The following is a 13,566-nucleotide window of genomic DNA, read 5'->3' as shown; positions in this document are numbered from 1 at the left end:
AGGTAAATTTGTAGAGTCGGTCCTTTATTATCTTTTCACAGGCGATAGAAAGTGGTGAAAGAAGGGAAATAGGCCTATAAGAAGAAACAGCACACTTGTCTCCAGATTTATATAATGGTACCACGTTAGCATTTTTCCATGAATCTGGAAATGTACCCTCATTGAAGCATCTGTTTAATAAAATAGAGAAGGGAATAGCGAGAGAAGAAGCAGCATTTTTTAGGAAAATAGAAGGCATTTCATCAGGACCATTGGCGCGATTTTGAGGCATTGAAGATAGGATGTATTGCACTTCTTTTGGAAACGTGGAGAGAGACGTTAGAGAGTGACTGCAAACTGGATGGAGGTTTGGGAAGGGATGAAGCTAGTGTATTCGAGGTTGTATTTATGGAGAAAAAAGAGTTAAAAAGATTAGCTTTGTCAGGGCCCTCTGCGCATACTGAGTCATGTTTTACTTTCAAAGGTATTCAGGAATTTTGCATCCTTAAGTTGATTAGTGACCAAAAATGTTTGGGATTTGATTTGATATTGTTTGTGATAGCACCGATGTATTACCTGTATTTGGTCTTCTGCAGTTGTTTAGAGTGACGTCGTATGTCGGTGAAAGTTTTCTGTGTGTATTCATTAGGAAAATGTTTCCAGAGATCCCAGGCCTTTTTTTAGTTTCCAAGGGCAAGTAAGAGCTCAGAGTCGAAACAATAAGGGTATTTGCTTGATTTTTTTTTTTTTTTTTTTTTTTTTTTTTTTTTTTTTTTTTTTGAGTAGCACATAATACTTCATTTGTGCTGGAATCACATCAGTCAGCACGTCACACACTTCGTCGACACTTCCACTCTCCAGGATTGTCCAGGGAATGGAATCCAGCGCCGAAGAGATGTCACCCCAGGGTGCTTGGCACCAATCAAGGTATTGGCGTCGAGGGGTGGGAGGTCGTTGACTCTTCAGGTGGTCCGGGAGCCAGAATACAGCATTCAGCAATTCGTGGTCCGAAGGGATGAGGTTTCTCGAAGGGGTGATGCACGCTGAAGGGAGTGATGAGAGAATGTATTCCAGGTTATTGTCTTTTCGTGTATTGTGCTGTTGAAGTCAGGCCATGTATGAAGTGATCCATGAAGTACGTGTCGTTCTTGTCTTTTGTAAAGCCATGCGTGGAGTCTGTCCATGTAATAGAGAGATTGAAGTCTCCGAAAAGAATCACGTCGCCCATAGAAGATGCTGACAGAACAGAATCGTAGCAAGCCTCCAGAACTGCTACGGGGCAAGTTTTGCGTGGCCTGTAAAAATAACCGACGAAAAGTTTGTTTTTCTTGCCGAGAAGCACCTCAACCCACAGAATTTCACAGTCGCGATCCAGGTCACTTCCCACCACACTTTTCCATTTGTTATTTATGCAAAGCATCACTCCCCTGCTCCTTGAGTCTCGGTCTTCCCTGTACATAGTGAAATGTTTTGAAAAAGGCAGTTCGGAATCCAGTATATTCTCGTTGAGCCACATTTCGGTTATTGCAATACAGTCCTGCTCCATAAATTCTCCCAATTCCAAAGTGCAGTCAGAAAGTTTATTTTTTATGCTCTGGGCATTATGATAGTATGCACAGAATTTGTTTTCCATTGGCCTGGGGCCTGGGTTTAACTTAATGTCTCCACACAGCACCACAAGGTGTTTTCTTCTCGGTGATTGTGATCAACGATTGATTTCCTTGATTTTCTATATGTGTTTATAGCCCATCTCAGTCTTGGGGGGGGGGGTTAAAATTTTCTCTTAATTTAGGCTGGGTGTGAACACCCAACAATTTACTTCACGCAACGCCACTACCACTAATACAGACAAATTACTGTTTTACGTGAAATACTGGGCTTCGAGCATATACTTTCGAGCGAAGAAACTGTAAATTCCGTAAGCCATCTAGTGTCATCTGTGCAAACTATAGACAATCAAGCAAAAAAGCCTCGATGCAGCATTCTAGTATACATACTGCATCATATCTGTCAGTGTTTCAGGGTTCACACCTGGAGAACCTGGAAATCTCAGGGAATTTGAAAAAAGGAACTTCTCAGGGAAAATCATATAATTTGTCAATGAGTCCCAATGAAATACATCTGAAGGACTAGAATATGCTCCTTCCTGTTGATAATAACAGTAGACAACTATAATTACAACTTCATAATTTGCTTTATACAAGCTGCTTTAAAGATAAGTCTTTAGGTATATGTTTTGCCTTTGATAAAGAATTGCATAGCCTATTTAGACATTTACTTTACAAAACCATGATGTATGAATTGTATGTTTTTTTATTTAAATTTAAAAAGGTGGAAGAATATTGCACTAAATTACAGGCTATTTATAAATACGTCAGATTGGTAAAATTATCGGTAATGTTGCTGACACCCTGATATGTCTATACCGATAGAGTACCAATCTTTCTTATCTCTAATAAATAATAACAATAATAATGATAAGGAATGTGAGGATGGTATGGCTATGAGGGAAAATGGAAGCTATTGTAAAATAAGTTTAAAATAGTATTACACTGCATAATGACCACCCTGGGAAGAATATGAGTATTCTGGAAAACTGAGAAAATACATTTAGAGTTAATGTGCGAATCCTGTTTCGTATCTTGCCCTTTGTCTACTTGGTTGTAAATGTCTCTCTGTTATAGTGAAACCACATGCACAGAGCAGACCTGTGACTCCTGTGCTTCGTACTCCTGCATGGAGGGATTATCATGCTTCCTTATGGCCCAAGTTGAACAGATGAAGGGGAAGATGCACGAAAGATTTTAGCCGGAGCTTCTTTTGTTTGTAGTTATGGCTGGCAATACCCAAGTTTTTCATTGAGGTTTTCTGGTGCTTTTGGTGAAGACAAAAGAAGTGCTATCTCGGAACGTAGTGGTAGAATAGTTAAAGGTTGAGGCACTGGACAGTGGGTAAAGTCCAATTATAGTTAAAGGTTGGGGCACTGGACAGTGGGTAAAGTCCAATTATAGTTAAAGGTTGCGGCACTGGACAGTGGATAAAGTATAATTAACATTGCTTGCTAATAAAAATCTAACACAACTAAAATTTGAAGAAATTTGAACATGCCTGTTCCCATACAATACCCACTTGCTGCTAAAGAGAGCATTTGTAATACATCACTAGAAATGATAGAAAAGGTTGTTGCATGAGAACTGTTTAAGATAATTCAGTGCTGCTTTTTCCTACTGATTTATAACAGTATTGCTCACTTACACTACACAAATAGAAGGGGTGGTGGGGTAAGCCGTTTCATTTTATTTCTTTGCCCCTTCAAATACAGTGGATTCTTCATAATTCAAATTACTCGGTAATTCAAGCAGAAGTTTATTTCCCCTTAAAATCATATTTAATGATACATGTTTTTGTTAATTCATATATCAGATAATTTGAACTTCTTTCGTGTCCCTTTGGAGTTCGAATTAAAAAGAGTCCACTGTATTAAACTTTAAAGTAGTGATTTCACAATGTTCAGAAGCATGAAGACCAAGATACTGGTAATGTATGAATAAAATTCTAGTCAGTATAAATTTTATGTGAAGTGCAATACTCAACTAACATCAAATTATGTTTTCTTTTTGCTGGCCCACTTACCCCACTATACTATATTTATTGTTTTCCTGTGTAGAGTTAAGCAAGCAAGATGTAATGAGTGATTTTTTTTCTTGTATTTCAGATAAAACGTGCATACAGGAAGAAGGCTCTGAAGTGCCATCCTGACAAGAATCCAGATAACCCAAATGCAGCACAGCTTTTCCACCAGCTTTCAAAGGCTCTAGAGATTTTGACAGATCAAGCAGCTAGAGTAAGTTCCTGTTATATATTCTTGTTTTCTCTGTTATTTATAATTTCCTACCCACTGCTTTATTTAATTGGATTTTTGTCAGACATCGAACATCTCGTATGGATTTGAGTTGTTGTTCTTTGAAAGTTTATTTTTGACTAATATTGTTCAACATCGACTTTTTGGTATCAAATTTCAATATTCTTTGAATATCAGTACAAGTGGATAAACATTATGTATCAAAAATATTGTTGCCAATAGTGATGTTATTGATATTGACAGTGCTGATAATAGCTTACCTCCATGATGTCAGTGCCCGACCCTGTGGCCGAGTGGTTAGCACATCACGCTGCGACTCCAAGGGTCCCGGGTTCGAATTCCGCTCGGGCTTGGTTGTTTGTGAATGTGTTTCATCAATTTCATCATTTCATCACTCATCCCCATCTTCACAAATTCGCCAAGAGGCACAAAACGCGAAGTAAAATAAACTAAATCAATTGATCAATCAAACCATGAAGTCAGCATGCTATGGTGCCAGGGGTCCCGGGATCGAATCTCAACCTGGGCAAGGGTGTTCTTTGTAATAATCTCTTCATCAATTTCACCACATTGTCACTCATCCTCATCTTTACGGCAACCAAAAAGTAACAGAAAAGTGAAAAAGTAAAGTAAAAAGTAAAGTGCTCCCCTGTGCATAGCACCATGCCATGAAGGCGTATAGGGGGTGTGGGGGTAACGCCCCACACTTTCTTGATCCAGTCGTGAGTGGGGGTGATGTGATCAGCATCACGTCCCTGACTGCCTTTACCCCCCAGGGTTTCCCCCAGGTACCCATGTTATTCGACGCTGGGTGGGCACCGGGGCCGCTTCCATCGTTAGAAAAGTTCCCGGATTTGAACCGGCCGGGGATCGAATCCGGGACCTTTAGCATGGTAGTCAGACAAGTTACCGACTGAGCCACCGCGGCCACTTCACAGAAAAGTGAAGGAAATTAAATCAAATGAAATACTGATAATTAGAGGCATGCATATTTCATTTTTGACGAAAATACAAAATTGAAATAGCACATTGTAATGTTAATTTTTCATGTTTCTGAAAGGTGTGAGGTGCATTTTCCTACCCTGTTTTGTCACGAAATAATGCGAAATGAACTGCAAAATGTGAAATAGACTCTTAATCACGAAATTTAGATTAGAAGTAAAAATTTAAGAAATGTGATAAAAAAAATTTTATCTGAAATAAAAATAAAACAGACTGCTTCTTTTCACAGTTAAGTTGCTATATTACAACAATGTAACATTGACAACATCCATTATATAACGGATTCTTTTTGTTTAAAAAATTGCTAACCGCTGTTATAACTATCTTTAGTCAAAATGAAAAAAAAATGTCTGATGAAGGGAGCGTGTGTTCTCCTGAAACGTCACAATGAAAAAACCGTTTTCTTATGCTTGTAATAACTGTAAACTACAGGAAAATAATTGTTCTACTTATACAAATTCTTTCTTCCCACCTGGTAGACCTATTCCGAAAAATAATGATTGGATTTATAGAGGTTAATAGCTGTATAAATCCACCGACATCAGGGATCTCGGGTTCGAATTCCAGCCTGGGCATGGGTGTTCTTTGTAAGTGTCTCTTCATCACTCATCCTCATCTTCACGATTAGCCAAAAGTCACAGAAAAGAGAAATAAAATATGTAAATCAATCAATCTTCATCACCCTTTGGACCTCGAACAACAAAAGAACAATCTCACAGCTACTGAATACATCCACCTACCAGATAGGCATCACAGGATCCAGGCAAATCTCGTTCTACTATTAGAACACATCGTAATATAGTAATTTTGCGATCTTACTAAGGTATAAAATGTACTTAAACATTGTAATGGCCTTGCCCCAATAGAAATTATATAATGGAAAACGATATGTAAGATAACTTCTAGTTTTTCTTATTTTCGGTCAAAATGCATCTACTGTACTGCAAAAAAATCTAGTGCTACAGGGTCTGGGGGCTGAGGTCAGTTTAGCTCCCCCTAGCCACCATGTGGCACCCTCCCTGCATCATGCCCTGTCACCTAGTAGAGGTCAATCAACTAATGTCAGTAATGTAGGTGAGTTGTAAAATATCAAGTTATTTGTGACATCTACCTATACTGAGATATTACATCAGTCTTGAAACTTTATGGACATAGGATGTAGTCTTCCCGATGGCGTAGTGGTAACCTGGTTGCCTTGTAATCAAGGGGCCCTGGATTCGTTACCCGGTGGAGGCACATGGCACAGTGGTTCAGATCCCACTTTAAACTGTAGGTCCAGTCCCGATTAGTGGACTTTAAACAACAAATCAAACAAACAAACATAGGATGTATATTAATGTGCATGCATGTCATTTCTTAATTTATTATTCTTAAATAGAAAGGTAAGGTAAAGTTCCCCATGTATATATCACCATGCCATGAAGGCACACAGCTGCCCCCCCCCCCTCCCACCAGGTACCCATTGATTTGAGGCTGGGTGAGTCCCAGAGCTGCTTTATGCAGGGATAGGGCCCAAAAATTCCCATCTTAGATTTCCCATCCCAGGAATCAAACCCAGGTCTCCCACATAGCAGTCAGATCCCCTACCTGCTAGACCACCGTGGTTCTTAAAAAGGAAAGGGTGAGTAAGTATTGAAATTTGAAGTTCAAGTTACTTAAGTGTTTTCCTTTGCATAATAGATATATTATAGATTTTTTTAATTGTGTGGTCACATACATGTCCTTGTGTAATTACAGACTGCTTATGACAATGTTATCAAAGCTAAGAAAGCTGCACAGAGGAGACACAGCAAACTGGATGCAAGAAGAAAGAAGCTGAAAGAGGACTTGGAAGCCAGAGAAAAGGCAGCGCAGGAATCCTCTGGGAGCTACCGAAGCTATAATGAGAAAACAGATGAGGAACGACTGCAGGTATGGGGCAAGCTTCAAGGAGTTTTGTCTTTCTTTTGGTTGTGTAAGTATCACACCCATCTGCAGGTGGTACACTCTTTGGTTTTTATGTTTGTAGTACAGTCACCTACAGAGATACGTGGATTCAGTTACTATTTTTTCTCTCTTGACTTTTGGATCCATTAACTGTGTCTTTTCATGCTACATACAGTATTTGCAGTACAGTGCAAGTTTTAAGGTTCACTGTGCAAGGACACCAGACCTACACTCTTAATTTTTTACATGTTACTCAATCTAATGTGACTTCTTTTGCTAAAGTGTCAATGAACGATCTTGTTAACCTTTATTCAACTGACTCAATATAAAATTTCAAATATACATATGAAGGAACAATTACCAAGGTAAATAATGCAAACATTATTTTACAAATTTGAATTTTTTAACATGGGAAATTCATTTAAAATTATTTTCAATTTGTGTTTGTTTGTGTGTGTGTAATTGTACTTCCTTTTTTATTCCGTAAGTCTCTGGCGAAGCTGCTCTCTCCTCTCTGCTCCTCTAACAATGCTATTGTAACCTTGCTTGCTCAGATGCACAAGGGCATAGAAGAGTGCTTTCACAATTAAGACAAGTTGCCCAGTACTGGATTAATCTGTCACCATCCCTACTATTGACAGAAAATTATTGGAAATTTAATAATGAACCAGTATGCTTGTATTGGCCAATACCCGCAGAGTATCATTTAAACTGACCCATTCCTGAAATACACTTTCAAGCCGAAATTTGGAAATATGCCTTTAAAACCTATTAGTCAAAAATTTGAAATGTTATTACATATTTTGACATTTTTAGATCACATGAATTCACCCTCATTTTAAACGTGCCACTTGTGCTCCTGTTGATGTTTTTATCAATTCTAGAACCTGACAGAGTGAAGGATTATGCTGATGGATAATTTAGTTGATGAATCTTTGTGGGTGGCTGTATATGTGATAAATGTATATACTCTTTCTCGATTACAAAATGTTACCAAAGTAATTGCTGGGACATTTGTGGATGCCTGTGTGGCTGAATGATTAACACCCTTACTTTTGATGTGAACTGTCCCAGGTTCAATTCCTCTGGGATCCACAAAATTTCACTTTGACCAAGCAGTGTGAGATGGATGTTTCCATTCCGTTGTAAAAAAATCTTACCATTAACGTTCCTTGGTCAACTGGTCTTGAACGAAACTACCCAGCTGGTTTCAAATAAAACTACCACCACATGGCAGTAATTAACACACAACATATTTCAGTTCTGTCTTTTTTCTTCATTTACATACATATGGAGATATGACGTACTGGAATAACAAAACATACTATTTATTACGTACATGAAGATTTGTGTTTCCATGTTGCACAATTGGATATTTTTTTCTGATTAATTTTGAAGGCTCACTGCCTTCATTCACTAAGGGTATGGCATCTTGAGCCAAACTATCCAATTGTGCAATGTGAAAACACAAATCTTTACATACATAATACTTAAACTGCGTTTACCGCATCCATCATGAATTATATTTATTCTTACTATTATTTCATCTCTCTATGACAATTAGTTCTCTAGGTATGACTTTTTTGTACATCGTAGCAAGTTTGAAAAGTATTGGCTTGAAAAGTTCCCATCTGGAGAGGTTCCCAGGTGCTACAGGTTACCCCTAAATGTTCACTTGAAACAAGGTGAAAAGTCATACTAAGCACTACATGTACCAATGGATGATTGTTTTTGCAGACTGAACACTGCCATATGAGGTGTTATATATCTGTGCTAAGTAATGGATTCACACATGCTGATCTTGTACACATGTATTTTTGTGATCACACAGTGATCATGTTTGTCTTCACTTCACTGTATCTTACATTTAAGTAAGCTATAGAGCGCCCACAAGTAAAAGAACCTTCAGCGAAAAGTCTCTGCTCACCTTCCCCTTCTTCCATTCATCTTGGGCCATAAGGAAGCCTACTCCACTCTGCCTCTCTCCTCCAGGAGTCGCAGGTTTGCACAGGTTTTTTTGCTTGTGGTTCCAGTATAGTTCATACGTGGGCACATTCCCAAGTGTATCCACCGCAATGTTTTTTACTTTACGACTATTCTAATTCCAGTTTTGTCCATTTTTTTAATCTCTACAAGTTCTGCCAAGTCCTTACCAGCAAAGCAGAAACAAAATGCTGTAAGCTCAGTGAGATGTAATACCTGCTTACTGCTAAGAACTATGTGCTACCAACACCCTACATTCTGTGTCCCTCTCACAGCAGCAGCTGGGTCAGAGGATGATAAATGCTGGAATATGTCCCAAGTGACATATCCATGAATTCAGGTTCCAATTGGTGACATATTTCCACAGCAAAATGTGTGATAAAGACCTGATCTCTTTGAAAATGAATTTGAAAATCTACATTGGCATATTAATTTACTGTGTGCTGAGAACTGCAGATTGTTATTTGTTAACATACAAACAGCAATCAATAGATAAATTGTGATGCGTGTGCATTTTGTTTGTGGTTTAGAGTCCGGTGCAACTTGTACAGATATTATCATTATTCAATTACACTGGTGAATACAGTGAATTGCATTTCTTTTGTGATACATTTGTTTCATGAACATTTCAATGTAGCATGTTAGTATCTTTCCAAGAGTAGAGAAGGTAAAATGTATATCACAAAAATAACATGTTTCCTTATCTATTATTCATTTTTCGTAACTAATGCGATAACATGACAAACACAAAGTTTTAACAGGACAGATTAAGTCTTCTTAGTGTCTGAAAAATTGCACCCAAAATCAGTTTTTTTTTTGCAAATATCTAGCTTGAAAAGAACTTTACAGAAAAATAGGGTATGACAAGAATTAATCTATATAAAATTCTCTACAAAAAACGTTGTGTACATTTTTCTTCTAGGATGTGCCATTTAGGTGCTAGAGGAAACTCAGAGAAACCTCTTTTGCATGATGTTTTGTACCATTTCCCTCCTATAAAAGTGGAATTCTTACATTATGTTCTTTCTTACAGAATGTCATTTATGGGTTCAACTAATTTTATCATTGCATACAGTAGTTTATAGGAAATATTTAGCATGACCTTTGTGTAGGATGTACTTGGTCTCAAAGAGAAAATAACCCCAATTAAATATGTTGACTTCGTCCAAAAAGGTTATTTCACAATAAATTGATGAAAAACTTATGGTCCGGGCTGGATCTGGTCAGATATGACGACTGAACAGATCGTGATGCACTCCATGAAGAGTTGTGGGGAATGGCAGAGGAGTGACTGACTCAGTGTTTACTAAGTGAATTCTTGGCATATCCATGCACGAAATTCTTCTATATCAATGGATAAGCAAGACTTCCAGTTCTTTTGTCAGTGATTCTCATCTCAACCACCATTCCCTGATTTTGATAGAATTGAGTAAATAATTACAGAAGTAACGAGGGATAAGGAAGTAAATTCTCCTGCCCATTTTCAGTGATGAGGTAGAGATGTGGAGAACCAAGAAGTCCTCTCTTTATGATCCTTTGTTACCACTGTCAGAAAGTAAAGAAGTTGGAGATGCCATGTACATTATTGATGGAGAATTCTTGATTCACAGCAAGATATTTGTTTGTTTGTCAACAGCTAGAAATATTTGATACCATTCTAGATAGATGTATTAAGTACGAAATGAAACACTGCAAGAAAAATACCATCATCGTCTTTGATGGATATTGTGCGAATGTGACAGAAAAAGATACCAAAGCTGCTGAACATGCTCGACGACTAATATTCTCTTCTTGAGAGTTCAAATTTGATGAAACCATGCCTGCGGAAACAAGTCAAAGCACATTTAATTCAAATGAGAGGAACAAGGGCCGGCTCATCACAATGCTGAAGGATCAAATAGGCTGATGAAGATGCACACACATCATCAACACTACTATTGAAGCATCTTCTGTGAGTCAATCTGTGAAAATTGTAGGTGAAAATGTTGACTTTTCTTTATCTTCACTGCCTTAGTTGGATTAAAAGCAAACCTATGTGTACTTCTTAAAGCAAGGATACGGAGACATATAAACAAAGTGTACACACTTAGTTCCATGAAATACACGGAGAACATACAGTTCATATTGCGTTCAGTGAGGCTGATACTGCTTCAGCATTTTTCACGCACGGAAAACTAAAGTTTGTCAAGTTATTAGGAAAAAGGTCTGGAATACAAGACGCTGCACTGCAATGACGTGCTCAAAATCTGACAGTGTTAAGGGAGATTTCAGAACAAAGCAACAAGCTGGACGTGTTACCACTACATCATCGGAGAGGCCCTTGCTTCACGTTTCTTTCCGCATGCACATAGAATGATTTGCTTTATACTAAAGTGACCTGTGTTGCTTGCTGCTTTGGTGTGAAATCACCATGTCGATTGTAGCCTGTCACTTCAGTCTGAAAGTTCCCAAGAACTTGATGATCTTGTTGATATGCACTTAGAAGAATTTTTGCTGGTAGAAGTCTGGAGATTAATGTATAAGAAAATGGTTTGGATTAATCACAATAGTAGAAATACAGTCATTATGTACATTTGTTTTACATAAAATATTACAAAATTATTGTTTAATTATATACAGATATTACAACCAGAAAATCCATTTTTCAAGAAATGTCATTTGAATATTTAGAATAGGCAATAACCCAAGGCTCGACAGCCCTAAAGGACCTTGACCTATCTCCCAACTGTCGTGAGTCTCCCTCCCACAATCCTACCTAGAGGTGTGGAGATCTTCAACCAGTAATGGGGTGACATGGGGTCAGCACGTCGAACCCTAAGTCATTATAGGAGGTTTCCCAGACTGGGTTACACTACTCACTCGTAGCTCCCCAATTGCCTCACGATGGTGGGTTGCCATGGGTCCTATACACAGGTCGAAAACCCAGGTGGACTTGAACCCATGCCATGCCACAGTCGGAGTACAAAGCATAGCACCTTAGACCACATGGCCATGGAGGACATTTAGAAAATAGGTACACCTCTAGTTTAATAGGAAATGAGGACCTCAAGTTTTTGTACAACAAGATGTTTCCTCGAGTTTCGCTCTTGCAAAATGGGGTGGGGAAAAACGTAAAATTTCTCACTCCTCTAGCACCTAAACGGCACATGCTAGAAGAAAAATGCAGAGAACATTTTTTGTAGAGAATTTTGTGTAAATTATTTTTTGTCATAACCTATTTTGCTGTAAAATGCTTTTCAAGTGAGATATTAGCGAAGAACTGATTTTGGACGAAAGTTTTCAAAGATGGCGGCCAAAGCAGGGGTGGCGGAGGGGTGCAAAATTAATATGTTGTTGAGAAAACTTTTACGAAGATAATAACATTTATTCCAGCTTTCCCGGATTCTTTTCCTTATTGGACCCCAAAGGCATCCTTTGTTGTCTGGCCTACATTGAGTATTGGACATTTTTTGAAGAAAATTTTCATGAGGGATTTCGAAAATAAAACTATGTAATTAAGGTCAATTCAATTTTCGTGCTAATGTGTCATGTGAAGGTGGATTAAATGCACACAATTTTACATGCATTTGTGGTTCAAAGTTGGAGCATTTGTATTGTAGAAAATCAATATTTTACCACCATCAAAACAGAGCCATCTATTGAGAAAATAGCAGAACTACACTTTTTATTGTGAAATTGTGAAAAATCCTGACGCGATGGGAAAAATGGATGCCATTTCCTTGATCAGCATTGAAAATACTTCCAGAATCACTTATTGATTAGGAAACAACCTAAATGTACTGTAATGGCGAATTTCATAATTTGATTGCGAAATTGTAAAAAGTTCTGACGTGATGGGGAAAAAATTGAATTCATTTTTAAAATCAGCATGCTGAATTTATTCAGAGACGACCATCATCTGTGAGACATCGAAACCTATGCCGACCAGTGTTATTAAACAAAAGTAAACATTTCACTTATTCTAAGCATAACCTAATTTCATTATTAAATTTCCTTCATTCATCTAACATATTACTACCATGCCATGCGGCACTTTCACAGACTCAATATCCTGCAAGTTATGCAAAATGCATAATTTTCATTATTTATGCACTCTGTGGAGGCACAGTGCTTCGGATCCCACTTTAAACTGTAGATCCTGTCCCGATTAGCCTTTCTGTGCATAAAGTGGACTTAAAGCAACAATTCAATCAATCATTATTTATGCTACAGCATCGTGCAAAACAATGAACAAGGTGAGTAAATGAATGGCTCATGTGAAATTATGAATATTTTAAAGCAGTGCAATATTTCTATTGCAATTCCTACATATTAAAATTAATAAATATTCTGAACTGCTTTGAATGGTAACATTTTCAAGTATAAGCATTCGTACTGGCAGGAATCAGTAAGTGTATTGGCACTGGTACCGGTGTCGGATCAAAATGTGCTATCAGCTCAGCCCTAGGAAGCCAGGGGATTTGGTTAGCCACCAGTTCCTGGTGTCTGGAGGTTTTTTAATCTTAATCATTTCAGTATTTATGTGTTAATTATGTGTTCTATTATTTTTGCATGTTTTTTTTGTCAGTTCACTTATGGGTGAAAATATTTTGTTTTAGGCAGAAATTGAGAGACTTCAGAAAGAAGGCTCAAAGCAACTGGAGGAAGAGCAGGAGTATGTGATGAACCAAGTAAGGAAAGAAATGGGAACTTTTGGAGGCCTCAGGGAAGAGTCCAGTGATGTCAGGCTGAAAGTGAGGTGGAAGGCTGCAAAAGATGATATTGAAAATGGTGGTTATGATCATGAGACACTGCATAGAATCTTAAACAAGGTA

The 13,566-nt window shown here is 37.9% G+C and overlaps 1 protein-coding gene across 1 annotated transcript in view; it reads left to right on the top strand.

Annotated features, from left to right (window-relative positions):
* Positions 1-13,566, top strand: part of LOC145985822 (dnaJ homolog subfamily C member 17) — a 42,267-nt gene that overhangs the window by 9,432 nt on the left and 19,269 nt on the right. The window contains exons 2-4 of the mRNA XM_083119914.1: positions 3,695-3,823; positions 6,581-6,754; positions 13,351-13,563. Coding sequence (XP_082976040.1) covers positions 3,695-3,823; positions 6,581-6,754; positions 13,351-13,563 — 516 coding nt within the window. The remainder of the gene's footprint in view (positions 1-3,694; positions 3,824-6,580; positions 6,755-13,350; positions 13,564-13,566) is intronic.

This window comes from Lepisma saccharinum, chromosome 3 (assembly GCF_977018435.1).
Source record: "Lepisma saccharinum chromosome 3, izLepSacc3.1, whole genome shotgun sequence".
Lineage (NCBI taxonomy): Eukaryota > Metazoa > Arthropoda > Insecta > Zygentoma > Lepismatidae > Lepisma > Lepisma saccharinum.
Note: the sequence above shows the minus strand (reverse complement) of the source record. Positions and strands in the feature narration are given on the sequence as shown.